The sequence below is a fragment of the Manihot esculenta genome, chromosome 4 (genome assembly GCF_001659605.2).
Source record: "Manihot esculenta cultivar AM560-2 chromosome 4, M.esculenta_v8, whole genome shotgun sequence".
Taxonomy (NCBI): Eukaryota; Viridiplantae; Streptophyta; class Magnoliopsida; order Malpighiales; family Euphorbiaceae; genus Manihot; species Manihot esculenta.
Genome location: NC_035164.2, coordinates 21,670,337 through 21,688,149, shown reverse-complemented (window position 1 = coordinate 21,688,149; position 17,813 = coordinate 21,670,337). Strand labels below are relative to the sequence as shown.

Sequence of the window (17,813 nt, the reverse complement as noted above, 5' to 3'; positions counted from 1 at the left end):
TCAAAATTCACCATAAAAACTCACCACCGAGAATCAGTAAAAGAGAAGAAGCTAGCACAACAACATTGTCGGTCTATTATAACTGTTGAAGAACCAAATCTAAGACAATATGTATACTGATATTTTCGATACTTATTGTTAAGTCCGAGTAGTATTCGGTTCGAATCGAAAAAATCGATTGAATCGAATTAATTTCATTCGATTTTTTATTCAATTCGATTCGGTTCGATTTTTAATTTTAAAAATATTGATTATTTTGATTCAGTTTGGTTTTGATAAAAAAAAAATAAAACCGAACTGATTAGTGATAATAATATGTTATTTTCAATAATATAGAAAAATTAAATTATATTAAAATTAAAATATTTTAATTAAATTTTAAAATATTAAAAATAAAGTGTAAAAAATAAAAAATTTATTAAAAATTAAAATCGATCAAATCGAATTGAATCAAACCGAATCAGATCGGTTTGATTCGATTTCTAACCAAAATCGATTTGATTTGATTTTTATAAATACTAAAATTTTAATTTTTGATTTATTCAATTTAGTTTAATTTTAAACCGAACCGACCGAATGCTCACTCCTACTTATTCCACCAACTTTCACTAATATTAAATGATAATCGGGGAAATAAGGGAGGCGATGCTCTAACAACCACAAGAGGAAGCCAAGCTTATCAACTCCACAATAAAATCGAGACCAAATCGAAACAGCACAACAAAAACTACAATATGCAAACCCAATATTTACCTAAACAAAATAAAATACACAAATCAACGAAACTAAAGTAAAGAAACTATCGTCAAAAAGCCAAAACTTGGCTTCCTCTATCGTGAAGGCAGAGGAAGCCAACACTAATTATCGACCTTCTTTCTTTTTTTTTTTTTTTGAATCAAATCGACCTTCTTTCTTTCTCTCTGTTTCTTTCTTATAATTTTAATGTTTAGAATAATTTAATTCTTTAAAATTTAAATTAAATTTTAATAGTAATTAATAAAAAAAATACTATTTTATATAAAATTAAAACCCAAAAAATAAATTATTTTATTAAAAAAGAATAACTAAATAATGGTTTTTATCCAACCTCATCAACTATATCATGAATTTAAAAAAAAAAAAACAAGAAAGAGTTGTTTTTAATTCAGTTTTTATGCATTGAGATATTTTTTTTTAATAATCTTAGAAATTGTTTCCTCAATATTAAATCAGTACATTTAATATAAATAATTTTTTTTAAAAAAAATGAATTAAAATCGATAAAGAATTAGAATTTTCATTCTTAATAAATAAAGAGACTTAACTCTGTTGAAGAGTTTCTCATTTAACCTCCGTCACTCTACAGTTTGCTTTTGATTTGAAAATTATAAACAATAAATTGGAAAATTTTAAATTTAGATGATTAAATCTATATTTTTAAAATTGTATTTCAAATTGCAGCATAAACGACTTTTAAAAAGAATTCAAAAAAAATGTTTATGTTATTGAAATTATTAAATTTATTATTTTTAATTTTTAATTTTTAATTTTAATGTCAAGTTGACATAAAGGAAAAGAAATTGATGCTATTTTTATTTCAATTTTAATTATTCTTTTATCATTATTATGGTTTTTAATTGACCATTATATATATAATTCTTTTATTAATTTACCAATATAACTCTACTAAGTAAAATCATTCTATATTATCATCGTCGTACTTATTATTACTTAAAAAATTTAATATATTAATAAAGACGTAATTCTAATCAAATTATTTATAATACGATAGATTAAATATTATAATTTAAAAAATTTTAAGTATAATATTAATCGTTTGGTCAATAATTATTACCACGGAGTTTCGTATTTGAATAAATAATATTGACTTTAATACTTATGGTAAGATAAAATGCTTGTTACCGTAAAAAAATCTTGAGTAACATATTGACCCACTTGACCAACAGGTGATTTGGGCTAGAATAATCTATATGGAATGACAACTAAATTAAATTATGCTAATTAGAATGTCATTTCATGTAGACTATTATCATGGAATCAGCAATATACTGTATAATTTCCCTAATGTGACCCTCTATTCACCCACTTTTCTGATAAGGGAAAGAAACCATAAACCAAAGCTCCTTTTCATGGTGGCGTAGGGAGGGACCCATTGGACACGGTTCCAAAGCCCTTTTCCACTCCAACACCCTACAAATACCCACATTCTTTCACTCCTATTATTACCATCACCACATCTCTCAACTCAACTCATAACACATACTACACATCCATTTCTCCTTCTCATTCTTCTTTGGGAACATTATCAAACACCTTTGTCTCATCTCTCTCCCTGCAACTCGCACCCAGTAGTGGTCTCTTAGCAGGCCTCTGTTGGATGCTGTGTTGCTAATCTCTTTAATTTTGTTCAAGGTAATTGAAGTTTGATCTTCATCAACACTGTGTTTATGCTCTTATTATCAATAGTTTCAGTGGCTTAATTGGGTGTTTTGTTTTTGGTTTTCCACAGGTCAAGCAGATTCTTTGCTTTGTAACTCTTTTGATCAGTTGTTGAGATGTCATCTCTTAGCAAGAGCTTTCGTTTATCTTCATCTCTCAATGAAGAGTTCATGGTTAGCAAGAAAAAGGGCATAGTGTCAATTCTTGGCTCTGAATGCGAGAGAAGCAAATCTGCAGCTTCTCTGAGGAGAACTCTCTCAGCTGATATGTCCTCCAAGAAATGGCTCTCTCAACATGGGTTCTCTCCCCTGAAAAAAATTGCATCATCTGAAGAATTCCCAGTTTCCATGGCAGACTCTTCATCATCAGAAGGTGAAGAAGAGTATGACAATGGAACAAGGGAGAAAGAGACTGAGCCTCGAGGACAATTTGAGATTTGGAGTTCAATTCAACAAGAAAAGCAGAAGCAGAGCAGCAAGGAAGAGCTTGAAAAGCCTGGACAGTTTGATATATGGAGCTCAATCCTATCCCAGAAAGCAAAAGATGACAACAAAAGTCTTCCACCTCCTTATATTCACCCTCTTGTTAAAAGATCAGCAAGCGGTTTGAGTGAGAAAAGCCTTGAAATCTGTACTGAAAGTCTCGGATCCGAGACTGGCTCTGATGGGTTCTCTTCATATCCTCCTTCAGAGACTGGTGATGCAGAGGAGGAGAAAGAAGAAGAACAAGAAGAGAATAGGGTGGTGGTGGCTCAAAAATACGAGGATATTGATGATTGGAGAGTATCTAAGTACAATCTTGCAGCAACTAGCAAGAAATTGCCGCAGAAATCATTCCCTCCACCGCTTCCTTCACTATCCAGGCGGGATGGCGCGTCACTGCACATGAGGACTCGGCGTGATAATGGCCGATTAGTTCTTGAAGCTGTCTCTGTTCCTTCACAGAACAACTTCAGAGCTGAACGCCAGCACGATCGCCTTGTGCTCACTTTTATCAATAATCCTAATGAAGAAGAAGAACCAAAGACTGAAGAGGAGAAAGATATGGAACTTTTTGAAGTGGAAATTGAGAATTCTGCAGATGAACAAATCCATGAAGGAGATGAAGAGGATGACGAGGAGGAGGAGGAGGGAATGGAAGCTGAAGCAGAAATAGAGGAAGAGGAAGAGTTGGAAAAAATAGTGAATGAAAGAGGAAGAGGAGGAGGTGGTGGTGGCAGTGGAGAAATGAAGTTTGTGATGGAGCAAGCACCAAAATTTTCTAGTGGTGTTATAAATGTCCATAGGTTAGCACTAATGATGAATAAGCCCATGGCTTTAGCTAATAGGGATCCAACATGGCCTAACAAGTTCAATGAAATGGCCAAATTTGAAGAGGGTAGTGTTGAGGAGGCAATGAACCCAATTACTCCATTGACACAGTCACTCCCGCCACGGCCTCCGGTGTCTCGGATGATCCCCATGCCGGCAGGGGCAGCAGCTGCCGTGACGGCAAAAGCAGCAGCATCCTTTAATGCTTACGAGTACTACTGGAAGCCCAAGCCCATGACAGCCACCACCAAAGCAGCAGCAGCAGCAGCAGGATGTCTAAGTCCCATGGCTCCAAACCCACAATCAATAAGAAGCAAAGACAACAATTCAAAGAAGATAATATCAAATGAGAAGAAGCAAGATTTGGTAGTATTGAGAGGGAACAAAGGGGAATACTTAGTTCCTTTATCAAAGGGTTGCAAGGAGGCAAGGAGATCTCTTTTGTTTTGGGAGCCATACTGCATTGCCACATCTTGAATTCTTAATCCATCATTGTTTTGATATGAAAAGAAAAGAAAAGAAAAGAAAAAGAAAACCATCCCCCTTCCTTTTGTCTCCCTATTTTCCATTTCCACTCCATAGAGGGTGGATTTGTGTAGTCAAATAAAAACAAAAAGGGAGAAATAGATTATACGCTTTGATTTAGCAGATCAAAGATGATTTATCAATGTTATTATAATTTCCATTTTCTATAAATATATATATATATAAATAATTAGATTGTGGTGGTTTGGAGTTAGTTGATGAACAAAATCTTGGCATCATGATTGAGCATTGGTGTTTGTTTGTGTGTGGTGGCGCTTTCCTTTGCTTTTTGTTATTTTGATTGGGCCAATGGGATTTGAGTATGGGTCTTGTCTTCGCCTAACCTGATGGTTATTTACACAACATCATCATCTTCTCTTTATTTGGTGTGTCCTTTGTCTGGCTTAAGGTTAATTAGTGTCTCTCCAATTTCCCTATTATTATACAACATATCTTATTTTTCCATCTGCTTAGGCCAAAAGCAAGTTCAACTTAATAAATTTAAAATATTTTATATTTTTTATTATTTTAATTAAAAAAATTTAAAAAAAAGCACAATGATATATTTATTAATTATTATCTTATCTACCATGTGTCTGAAAAGTAAAGAGAGAGGTTTAATTCTTTTAGGAATAAATTGAATTATTAATAAAAAAATATCTTTTATTTAAAAAATCATTTTTTATTTAAAGAAAATGGAAGGTAATCTCAAATTTGACATTTTTTTAGCAAATTTATATGCAATACTATACTCTAGTTTACCCTGTTTGCAATTAATAAATTTATAAAAAAAATTAATTAAAAATAACCCATTTAAAAGAAATGTTAAACTTTACATAATTTTATAAAAATCATTTGAATTTTTTTTTTACATAACAAAGTTTTTAAAGAAAATGGATCCCTCATATCAGTTATAGTATAGATTTTCTTTAATAATGTCTATAGATTTTGTAATATTATTACCGATTAAATACCAATGCTTCCTTTTTTTACACTACGCTGTTATTAAATTTTTATTATTTAAGCTCCATTTGTTTTATCAAAAGTATTTTTTTTAAAAATATTATTCATATTTTTTTTTATATAAAAGCACTAAAAAAATGTACACAATAAAAAAAATTATTTTAAAAAAAATAACTTTTTCTTTTTCTAAAAGTAAATTATTTTTGACATATTGAAATTCTGACTAAACCTCTGTATATACAAATTTGTTAATAAATTTTATTTTTTAAATTAATTAAATTTAGAATATATATATATATATATATATATATATATATATATATATATATATATATATATATAATTTTTTTTTTTAGAGATTGAGAGTATTAAAACTCGAATTATGATATATTTTTATTCACTAAATTAAATTAGTTTAGGTTATAAAATTTATATTACTAATTAAAATATTGATTAATAATAATAATAATCTTAGTAATTTTGGGAAGCGGATATATTTAGGTTATTATGTTTGATAATAAAGGAATCACATATAATTACAAAAGATTAATAATATGTTATTGAAGTTTTCATCAAATAACAATTTGTAAATAAATTATATTATTATATTTCAATATCAATCAAATTATATTATTAATTACATAAATAAAAATCCAATGTAATTATTAAACAAAGATGGAATCCAAAAAAAAAAAAAAACCTTATTCTTTTGAACATTTTGCAATTCTATCTTGAATTAAAAATATTATCAAGTAAACTTTGAATTTATGTGTGTTATACAATTATGATTTTTTTTTTTTTAGTTTTATCTAATTTCACAATATAAAACGAGATAATATGAGATGAGAAATAAAAAATCAAGAATTATATATATATATATAATGAAAGAGAATCTGTCAATGGAGATGGTGAGAAGCAAAATGATGAAACAAGCCATCATAGTGTAAATATATATATTTTTTAAAAAATCTACAATATTTATGCATTTAAAATAAATAAAAAAATAAATTTTTACTAAAATATAATAGTATATATATATATATATATTAATCAGCTCAATTTTAATTGTACCTAATAAACATTTAAATATTAAGAAAATAATACTTTTAAATACAATTTGATTAAATTCATAATTTTAAAATTGTATTTAAAAAAATTAAATATTTGAAAAAATATATATATTTTTAAGTCTAAGTGTTTAAAAATATTTATTTTTTAAATTTATATATTTATTAAATAATGATTAAAATTGAGATATCTAATAAATAAATAAAAATGTTAAACTACATCATCCAAGTATGCATTTGGGTAAAATGTAATAGCATATTTTTCTTAGGTGAATTCAGTACCCTTCTTGACAACATCCAGAATAGGGCAGGTTCATGTAAACGGGTTTGATGGAGTTGGGATGGAAACAGATTAGCATTTCTAAGTTATTGATTAATTATTGTTTAAAAAATATATAATAATTTTAACAAAAAATTTTCATAAGATTTAATGTGAAAATTTAAGAGTCTCAAGTTAAAAACTTTTTCATCATTTTCTAAATAAAAATGTATTTTTTTTTAAAAAAATCTGAGACATTTTAATTTTTAGTATCATTGCCAAAGAACCCTAAATTTTTGTAAAATTTATAAAATCTGTCATCTTTAGCTGAAATAAAAATTACTATTAAATTGGTTGACAATTTCATTAAATGGCTATTGGATAACTAATAGCAAGGAAGGAGGAGAGAGAGAGAGAGAGAGAGAGAAGAGTCGGGCAAATAATAACACTTTCTTGTGACTATTTTTAAAATGAAATAACCAAAATTTCAGGACATATTTCTGAAACAATTAACTACCTACCTACCATTTAAATAAGGGAAAGACAAAACTGGGGGGAGAGAAGATGGACACCAAAATTCAGCACAATCAAGCTGTTGGTTTTTTACTGGCAAATCTCTGCAAGGCCATTGGCAATGCATTTTCCTCGCTAATTTTCTGCTTCTTAGCCAGCTTTTCATCATCTTTCATTTCTTTATCCAAGAAAGGTCTCTTCACTCTCTCAATAACTTCCTTTTTCTTCTTTGCTTTCTTACTCGCCTTATTCCTCCCCTTTGTTTTGTTCTTAAAAGCAATGTCCTTTACCGCTTCAACAGCAGCTTCCATCTCAGCTTCTATTTCTTGCTTGCTTTGCTTCTCTTTCTTCTTTACTGGCCTCATTGTACCAATCTTTGAAGGGTTCAACATGATTGTCTCAGGTGGGAGCTTGTCGAGAAGAGATCGAACTTCCTTCTCTCTCCGCTGCTTAGATGTTTCATACGGGTTTGCAACCCAAGTGTCGAAGTTGGGTTCCCCAGACCCTGGGATAAGAATTGAAGACCATCCCATGGAGTGCCCTAGGGCTAGAACATCTTCATATGGTCTAAACAACACTTTGCCAATCTGGTAACCCTTCACCATTGAATGGCCCATATACCTGCTATAATTCTGTGATTCTGAGAGATCTCCAAAAATCTGAACGAATGATCCATTTCCAGCAGCCAGTAATCCCTTTTGACTGAAATCCAAGGCCTTTGCATGGCCTGGTATGGTTTGGAGAACCTCAAATTTCCTCAAGTCCCAAATCTTGATTTTCCTTTCCTTGCCAGACGTAGCCATGATGTGGCCATTAGGGTGGAATGCCATTGCCGAGACAGGACCAGGATGACATAACATTTTGACAAGCGGAACTGCACTGGTGGGTTTCCACATGCTCACTGTACCTCCTGAATGGCCCAAACCAACAACCCCATTGAAGGGATTAACCTGCATCACATCAGTACGACCTAAACCCGTCCGTATATTACCGATCATCTCACCCATTGTCACATCTTGATAGTGGAGCTGCCCGAATTTGTTTATTGATGCCAGGAGAAAATGGTTTTTCAGAAACTGAAGCCTCAACACTGAACCATGTTCCTGCAAAGGCATATTGCTTAGTTATATTGAAACAAAAAATCTCACTCTAGAAAGATCAATCAAGAATCGCAGACTTCCTTGTGAATTAAATGATGGTTACAGCCAAACAAAGCGAGTTTCACACATTAAAATAATTTAAAAGCTCATAGAACTTGATCTGCCACACCAAAGAATAATATATTACATGACCTACCAACTAACCTATGAATAGATTGGTGTCTAACATGGTCCACATGCACTAGGTGAAGATTAAAAAAAAAAGGAAAGAAATTCAAATAAGCCTCCTATTAGTTCAAGTCCATGCTATATTGGGTGGTCAATAATCATGTATAGGTCTTAAGAATCCACCGAAGCCAAATTAACCATTGTGCATAATCATATATGCAATTCATCAGTCCAAATAAGTATCTGTAGAAGAGTAGAGGAAAGAGAGAATGGTCGACCAAAAAAACTGTTTTTTTTCCCTTCAATTTAAATAGGTACTTGCACAAGTTATGCCAATTGTTAAATAGGTAGAATACCAAATAAGGAAAATATAGATCATAGGCCAGTTTATAATATTCCTGATTATATTACATAATTACAACAGCTAATTATGAGGAGTATCTCAACAGTAAGGTTGTTCGGTTCTAGTTCTGGTACGGTTCTAGTTAAGAACAAGAACCATAATCAAAATTCCGGTTCTCTAATTTTTAGGATCTATATTTGAAACTAAATTTTGGTACTATTTTGGTACGATTCTGAACAGTTTTGATATGACTCCAGTTCTTATTTTGTCTTTTTTAACTTTTAATTTATTTTCAATTTCAATTCAAATCTTAATTGTTACACATAAAACTATATTGTTCTTAAATTTATTTTAAAATAGTAAATAACTAACATCAAAATAATAATAAAAATAATAATAGTATTAATATAAATATATATTATATACAATTCTTAATAAGAATATTATATGATATTATTTTATATATAGTGATTACTTATATATTTTTGTATGTAAAGGTATATTATATTACTAATATGTGATTCACTCATATAATTAAAAACAATAAAGTAATTAATACATTTATAGCTGAAATAACAAATACACCCGCATACAGCAATCTAAAATCTATTATTGTAATATATATAATCTATTTAAATAGAATAAACTATAACTAACTAATTAAATTATTTAAATCATATAATTAGAAATCTTTAATAACTAATTACAACATACATTTATTTTACAATATTGTTAATAACTATATAATTGTTAAGAGAGTGAGTTAAATTTAAATTATATGAATAATTTAGTTTATGAAAATAACTAGATAATATTAGACATAAAAATAATCAAAGAGCAAGTATATATACATAAATAAGCACACAATGAATTAAGTTTTTATCAAGTTTAATCTCAAATAACTCACAAATAATTTATTTTATTTACAACCTTACACATCTATAGTTTTCTACCATCATTATTTAACACTTTATAAATTAAGATTTGAATTCTTTAAACAAAATAATATAATTTTGGTAATATGATTTATATGATTATATTGAAACTATATAAGACATAAAACATATTATTAAAACTATATAATCGAACAATAACGTCACTAAGATCATTTAAAAAACATATACATAAAATCGGTTCTTCAATACAATTTAGTTATTGACAAAGAACCAAAACTAGAATCAAATAGCTAAATAAGTTTAGTTTGGCTCTTACAACATCAGTTCTTTTTGGTTCTAGCGGTTCGGCTCAGAACCCCAGGAACCATACACAGCCCTACCCAACAAAATCAATTTTCTATTTTCCACTCTTGCAATATTTGCACTTCAAAAGAGACGGTAACAAATAAAGAAATATACTAGCTGATTTTTTACATATCTACACACATGTTCTTCGTGAACAAGTTCCATGTCAAATGATATAGCCTGTTTATTAAATATCAATCATGCAGGTCACATACTCGTTAAGAAAACAAGAGGATCAAAACAAAGAGGGGGCTTTTCAAGCATTTCAAAATGGATTTGAATTGTAGAGAATGATCCTCCAAAAGTAAACTCTAAATACTTGGAGAATGAAACAAAAAAAGCCAAATGACATAAAAACATGAAATGAGATTACATGCCTGACAATGAAAAAAATAAAGCTACAAATTTCTTTAATATCACAACAATGGTTTAACCAGTTCAAGCAAAGTTGCTAACCTCATAAAAGTATCAAAGAGCTTTACAGCAGACAGTAACTGACCTTTAAACAGTGAAGTTCAATGCCATCCCTGTTATATATGTACGGGTACCTGTCATAGTGTAGGATTCTTTGATTTCAGATGAATTTATAAAACAAGTTAACCCAACAATAGGTTATTGACCACATAGATATCATGTTAGAACTTCTTAAACAATACTGACATGTAGCAGAACTAAACATCTGCACAATCACGGAAATAAATTGATTTTACAACAGAATGAAAATAATAAATGTCCTTCTCCTGAAATAAGTTCATGTTTATTTCTTGTAGCATAGTCTCTCAAAAAAGGTGCAAAAACACATTAAAAATGAGGATGTAACATATAATGTTGAGAAATTAAAATACTTAAATGCATTGGCCAAGTAGCATTTAAGTATTGACTAAAATGCACAATGCATACAGAAGGAAAACTAATAAAAGAAAATTTGAAATGCCAGCCCATTAGAACTTTAGCCCCAAAAGGGTGGTCTTAGATTGCAATTGCCAAGAGATGCACTTCTAAGTTGGAATAATGAGGTTAAACTAAAAGCCAAAATGAGTAAACAGAGGGCGAAAGATACAAAGGCACTAGGACTCTAGTGTCCCTTACATCTTATTTCATTTTGAAACCAAGGAAGAATTAATTATTTAGACAACCATATTGAAAGCTAAAAGACTGGCTGAAAAGAATAGGCAAGGATTTATGTTTCCAAGATAAAAATGTTCATATGGATATCTGGATGATGGCATCCAGACCAAACAGTTGAAGTATGAACAGACTAAAATGATCTCAGTGCTTCACGATGGGTAGAATTAATTACTCAATAGCACAAACAAGATGATAGGAATATGGACTTGAGAAAGGAGAATTCTAGAAAAAAAGGGGTAACCAGAAAGATAAGGTTTGTTGGTGAAAATCAGGATATGAGAAGTTTATGCAGGACAGCTGAAAGGGGGGGGGGGGGGAATGAATAGCATAATAAGGGATGAAATGGGTTAGCAGGGCATGTTTCATTTAGATAAGCAGGTCTCCTGCACATGATCAATGCAATTCTGGGAAGCATGCAGAAAGTGGCATCATTCTAATCATTGGACTGTTAAGGGCCAGCAGAATATTACCTGCACAGGATTCTGTCCTGGGGGTTGATGATTTAGCCATTTGATGATTTAGCTATTATCTTTCTTATATTTTGTTTTGTTTATGTTGCTTATGCTAGAACAAAGGAGCCGTATATTTTGAAAGTGTATTGAATGATTGCTGTGAAAGTTTTCCTGAGATTAACACAGACATCCACAGCTCCCCAAATTTCTCTTTTGTATATTCCTTATATTCCTATCTCTACCAGTTGTTCTTTACATCTACCATCAACTTTGTTCCTAACTCTATCACAAATCATGACTAATCTTAGCATTTAAACAAGATAAAATCAGCGCAATGCAAGTTCAAATGTTTAGAAATCAGTCCTACTGGTCCAGCAATCAATATAACAACCAAGCAATTGATAAATTTGTCAAAACACATCACAAGCAATGTTTAGTTTCAGACTTTGTAGAGGTTACACTTTTGAAACTTCAGTGCTAAATTATAGAAAGAAGCAGAATATTATGATCAAATCCTACTGCCCTATTAATATGGGTGACAATATTTGTAAGGCCTTCCCTAATGATATAAATAAATAAATATTTCACATGTTTTCACGATTTTTTACTGTCCTTCAAGTTTTGGCACTTCTGATATATTTTCAAACTTTTGGTATAGTTATATTTGTTAGAGATACAAAACTACTCTTGAGGTCATCGCTTAAAAGCTTAAGCCTTTAGATAGAGTGGTTTATTGACATAGTACCAAAGCCTCTCAAACCAAAAGGCACCAAGTTCAAATCTTAGCTACCCTATTTATGCACAAAGTAAGCTGGACCAGTTCTTGTTCACGCTCTAAGCACAGTGGGCATTTGCAAGCAGAGGTGTGCTAGAGATGCAAAACTATTCTTGAAGCTTAACTTTTTAGGTTGAGTGGTTTATTGATAATATCCAATTGACCAAAATTGGTAAAACCTCTCTCTCTTATCTTTTTCTCGGTTCACTTTCTGCTGCTCCCTGACCACTCTTCCTCATCCAGCTCTTGGCATTGCTTTTCTCCAAGGAGAAGAATAGGAATTTTTTACAGGCTAAGAAGAAGAGTCTGGATACTCACATGGTTCTGTAGTTGTTGTATTAATGGCTGTGACATTGACTGTGTATAGGCTAGTACAGGGTTTCCTTTTTTCTGAATTAATAAACAAAATCCTTTATTTCTTTTTTCCTAAATAAAGAAACAAAATCCTCTCTCATGCTGCAAGGAAAAGACAAAAGCCAACTCTTTTTATTTTTAATTCCAGAGAGTTAAGGCAACTAGAAATTGAGACTGCAATGAGTAGTTATCACACAATGTGACATCTTGCAAATGCTCTCAAAGTTACAGTAGAAATATGAACAAGACTTGTGCTAAATGAAGGAGATGACTTGGTAACAGTTTGAAACAATAATTTTCTCAGAAATGAAACTCCTCTATGATGGAAAGAAGGGGAGTTCAAATGCTGGGCTGGGCAATATGCAACAGAGTTTGAGATGTGGCCATGGCAAATAGGTAGAGGAAGGCGAGAAAAGACAAGGGGATTGGCATAGATGTGGAAAAGATAGAGAAAGAAAGATGGGGAAGATGGAAAACTAATTATTGTTTTCATTTCAGTGAAAATAACAATATAATTGTTTAAACTGGGCATAATTGCAGTACATTTTAAAAATAACAAAGAAATTGCAATAGTTACAAGATTGGACAAAATTGCAAAAAACACAATGGTTTGGATTTTTTTGACCATTAAGCCTATTTTGAATGTACAGCTTGAGTCAAATACCAGGCTATATCCAATAAACCACAGGCATCATCAAAGCAGCATCTCCTTTTGTCATGCAGATTTATATAGAAGATAAGTCCCATTTATATGAGGGAACTGCTATAATATCTAATGGGGAAACAAATGAAATGAAATGAACATACTTTTTCTGGGCAGCAGCAAAAAAAAGCTCATTGTGCAGAAACACAATATCATGCACTGTTTCCCTGACCTGAGAAAATGAAAAGGCAATCAGTAAATCTTCCCAACCTCATAGACAAATCTGTAAGAGTGCAAATCATACTGAATTTTCAAACGAAAAGGGTGGAATAAGAAATCATTTTTCAGTTGCTTGTTATCAGCAGCACAACATTAAACAATAAATACAATGATTAGTTATGGCACATATCCCCTTGCCTATGTGGAAGCTGGCAAAAGGAATTCATTCATGTTTTAAAATATTCATTCAAAATATTATAGGCAAAAGAGAATCCATTCATGTTACAATGATTAGTTATTGCACATATTCATGTTTCCAAATCCCTAAAATATTACCGGCTGAAATTTGCCATTTTTTGTTTCAAAATTATTCATGTTTCTCTCTTTCTCATGAATTCAGCTTAATTGAAATTATAGAACCTTGCAACTCATTACAACTGAACAATGATTGCTGTTTTGGTATTAATTCTATTTTCCACTTTTTGGTTTTTGTTATCCAATAATCAAATTTTATTTTCTAGAGAACAAGTTTACAAAACCAAGAAAACCACTTTTTAAGGTTTTTCTGTGAGTTGCAATAACCTGTTTTATATTTCAAAACACCAAAAAATATATGCATCGTTTTATTTACAAAAATTTGATAATTGGATAATAAAAACCAAACACCACCACCACAAGGACAACCAAGTATTATCCATTATCTAATCACATCTCACTAAGAGCCATCTGAATTTTGAAGTGACAATGCGTACCTGAATCTCCTTAATTAGGCTCATGTTTTTCATGTCTACAACTGCCAGGTGTCCCCTGCGCCCAGCAACAGCCATGTACCGCCCACTTGAGTTGAAATCCAAAGTGTATGGACCAAGATCTACACATTTTGGTAGAGAACGGGTTACTTTTAGGAAAAACCATCTCAAAATTCATAGTCAAGAAAGAGAGACTTGAACAAGAGAAGCTTTTTCTCAGAAACACAGTAGGAGAAACAAGATTTAATGATTTAGGAATCAATGTGTGCATGCCGAAAATAAGCACAATTTAGGACTCAATTAGAGTTTGTAAGTTTGACTACTAAAGCATGGGCACCATCAATGACAAAGAATATTTGACATAAATAGACAATTAGTTAAATATAAGCATTATGCTACCAGATAAGGATTATATACTAATCAAACAAAGCAACCCATATAAAAAGAAAAACGAAAACAAATTGATGTCAGCTTTTAGATAATGGTCAAAATTGACTATCCTGACCCATAAACATGATTAATATTACATTTTTATCAAATAATGACAGCACCAATAGCATGACTATTGGTTACTCAGCTCAGAGACAAAATATATATGTATATAAAACAGGGTAGAAAATATCAGTACTCAAACAAGGTTGGCACGTGAAACTTATCAGCTACATATCTAAGTACTAGGTATTAGGTAACCTTTCAATGGGGAATTTTCTGAACAATGAACCAACCTAACAAAGGGGTGTGATAATTCCCCTTGCTAATTCCCAGAATGTATCTGTTTGACTGATAAAAATTAGATAGACACTATTTGAATTGCCAGGCTCTATGATTAAAGCTTGAAACAGTTGATCTAAAGTATTTAATGCTTGGTAAGTATCTGTGAACTCAAGACCTTTAGATGACTGATACTTTCCGACAAATTGGGCCAGCTATTGCGATGCATCCATGACTGAAGAATCCAGAATTTATCTTTTGCAGAACAATCTAAATTGATCAAAAAGCAACTAGCAGAAAGATATCAACGTCAATGTCAAAACATATTGCCACATGTATGGCTACCAACTTTTAAAATATAACCACACTCGTACTTTAAAAATGAAAAATAGCCAACTTTTTTTCTCCAAGAGAGAGAACTTCATCACCCAGACTTAAATTTTAGGAAAGTTTTTATCCAAATCCTCTTTTCGATGGCATGGTTAAAAATAAGCATAAATCGAATACTGACATTAAAGTGGGTAGCTCTGTTTCATACCTTTTTCTTTACTTTCAACAGTTTTTATCAATAATGGAAGCAATTTATTGGAAAACCCAAGACATGGCAATGAGATTTCCGTAACTTATCTCTGCTTTTCAGCAGTTTCTTGTTATTTCACCAACAGTTTCACTTTGACAAGCTCAAACCAATATGAGCTGACTACAATTAAAATGCAAGACAATGCATGCAGCTGCATGAAACATGGCCCTAACATTGAATAACTAATCCAAGAAAATTGGTAGAGAAGATATACAAATTTTGAACTGCAGATCAAAAGCAGAAACAACACCAACCTGGTATAATTATATCATGTTGATTCTTTAAGCTTGAGAGATTAATTTCAGAAGTAATTGAGAGCTGATTGATCCTCCATGGCTTCTCAATACCTTCAACCTCAAGATAGCCTCCCTCACTTGGCATAAGCCACTAATTAAAAGGATCACATGTTAGCATTCGTTCTAATAAAAGAAACATAGTACCAATTACCAAAAGAGCAAAACAGAAGGAGAAAGGTTGAATGCATGATTTGCTCCCTCATTTTTTCACAAAAAGTCACTTTACCCCTCAACTTTATCTTCATATTGTTTGCTCCTTCAATTTTTAAATTGTAATTAACTTAATCCTTGCAATTAGCACATGGTATTCATGCACTGCCATGTCATGTGGATTAAGTTATTCCATAACTGAAAAATGAAGGGAGCGATAGGCAATCACTCTCATGTTACAAGGATTAAGTTATTCACAATTTAAAATTTGAAGGAGTAAATAGGATGAAAATAAAGTAGAGGGGTAAAATGACTTTATGAAAAGATGAAGGGGCAAATTATGCATTTGGTGAAACACAAAGTCTAGAAGTTACAATGCTATAACATTTAAGGATCACAGAACACCTATCCCTTGAAAAAAGAAGTGCATAGTTGAAAAACCGAAAGAGAAAAAGGATTGCCACTTATGAAATGCAAGCAAACTTCTTCAACATTTGTAAGTAAAATACAACACCTACAGCAGAATCACAGTATAGTGCTTCACCTCTTTGGCTTTCAAAACCAGAGAAGTGAGGAGAAAAAAGTAGTACACTAAGATGAACTAGAAGATACAACAAGCAAGTAATTCACCTCCTCTGCCTTGGCAGCAGCTTTAGCAGATATTCCATATAATTCTTCTCTAACAGAAAGCTGACCTTTTAGTTTTTTGTCTTTTAAAACCTGCAAAACAAACATAAATCAAAATGCAACAAAAACCCAAAAGAATTATGCTGCTTGAAGTGTCACCAGCTATTTCATACCTCCAAATTAGCACCTTCTCCTCTAAGGTACTTCCTTAACTTAGCATCAATTTCATTCGATAAATCCTATAAAAGAAAAGAATCTTCCATCATTTTCTAAAGGCCAAACCTCATACATGAAGCAAGAATAATAAATAAGTTTGCCCAAAAACAATTTTCAACATGTAAACCCAACGAATTAATATAATACCTGCTCAATGGGAGGCAAAATCTTTTCAGGATCACCATTGTCTTGTTTGACACCCATCTGGGAACTTATTGGCTGGATCTGTGGAATACCAAGGTAGTTGTCAATTTAATGTAACCAGTATTCAATAATCATAAAGCACCTGTTCTACAAACAAACAAATCAAATTCAAAAGAAAACTAATGAGGTACTGACGATTAAGAACAGTGCGACGCAGGAGAGCTACTGGCAGCACCGCAACAGCTGAAGCAAAGACGGTTGTTAGGGTTCCAGCTTAGCTAAAGAATTTACGGTTTATATTCACAGTTAGGAGTGAAAGCAAAAACAAAGTAGCTGGCAAAGAGAGATCGAGGGTTTTGAGCATGCAAATTTTGTTTTAGCTAATTTCTAAACCCGGGAAAGAAAAAAAAAGAGAGAGCACAATCAGTTGTAGAGGATTAAGAAATAGGGCTTCTCGTCAAACACGGCTTATAAGGTTTTTATTTGTGAATTTAGGGTTAAGGTTTTGAGATTTAACTGTCGGATGGCCGTATCAAGAATTGTGCCTGACGACTGTTTGAGAAGCGGCAACTCTTGATTTTATTTAAGAATTTATAAGCATTTAAAAATAAGTAATTTTAACTAGAAGTCTATAGTTTGGTCAATAGATTTTAAATATAATTTTATAATTAAATTATAATTCAAATATTATTATATATAATACAAATTACTAATGATATTTATATTATTGATGATGATTGGTTATGTTTGAATTAAATGAGAATTTAATTTTTTAAAAATAAACACACAATACAATATGAAAAATGAGAATAATTATAAAATTATAATAACGATAATCAAT

General features: G+C 31.3%; 2 protein-coding genes across 2 annotated transcripts; one reads left to right on the top strand and one right to left on the bottom strand.

The window, feature by feature from the left end:
* Positions 1 to 2,215: 2,215 nt before the first annotated feature.
* On the top strand, positions 2,216 to 4,417 carry LOC110614022 (protein FAF-like, chloroplastic). The gene is made up of 2 exons (XM_021755471.2): positions 2,216 to 2,412; positions 2,510 to 4,417. Exon 2 carries the CDS (start codon positions 2,556 to 2,558, stop codon positions 4,224 to 4,226), a length of 1,671 nt encoding a protein of 556 aa, XP_021611163.1. The 5' UTR covers positions 2,216 to 2,412; positions 2,510 to 2,555; the 3' UTR covers positions 4,227 to 4,417.
* A 2,577-nt stretch (positions 4,418 to 6,994) lies between these two features.
* LOC110613602 (probable U3 small nucleolar RNA-associated protein 7) lies at positions 6,995 to 17,513 on the bottom strand. The gene is made up of 9 exons (XM_021754822.2): positions 17,168 to 17,513; positions 16,976 to 17,053; positions 16,786 to 16,851; positions 16,616 to 16,705; positions 15,794 to 15,926; positions 14,252 to 14,370; positions 13,445 to 13,512; positions 10,428 to 10,476; positions 6,995 to 8,179 (listed from the first exon to the last, which is right to left on the bottom strand). Exons 2-9 carry the CDS (start codon positions 17,030 to 17,032, stop codon positions 7,151 to 7,153), a joined length of 1,611 nt encoding a protein of 536 aa, XP_021610514.1. The 5' UTR covers positions 17,033 to 17,053; positions 17,168 to 17,513; the 3' UTR covers positions 6,995 to 7,150.
* Between the last annotated feature and the right edge of the window lie 300 nt (positions 17,514 to 17,813).

Coding starts and splice junctions, on each gene's coding strand:
- LOC110613602 (XM_021754822.2), bottom strand. CDS start 17,032: ATGGGTGTCAAACAAGACAATGGTGATCCTGAAAAGATTTTGCCTCCC. Junction 16,852..16,975: donor TTTTGCCTCCCATTGAGCAG/GTATTATATTAA, acceptor TTTCTTTTATAG/GATTTATCGAATGAAATTGA. Junction 16,706..16,785: donor GAGAAGGTGCTAATTTGGAG/GTATGAAATAGC, acceptor TTTGTTTTGCAG/GTTTTAAAAGACAAAAAACT.
- LOC110614022 (XM_021755471.2), top strand. CDS start 2,556: ATGTCATCTCTTAGCAAGAGCTTTCGTTTATCTTCATCTCTCAATGAA.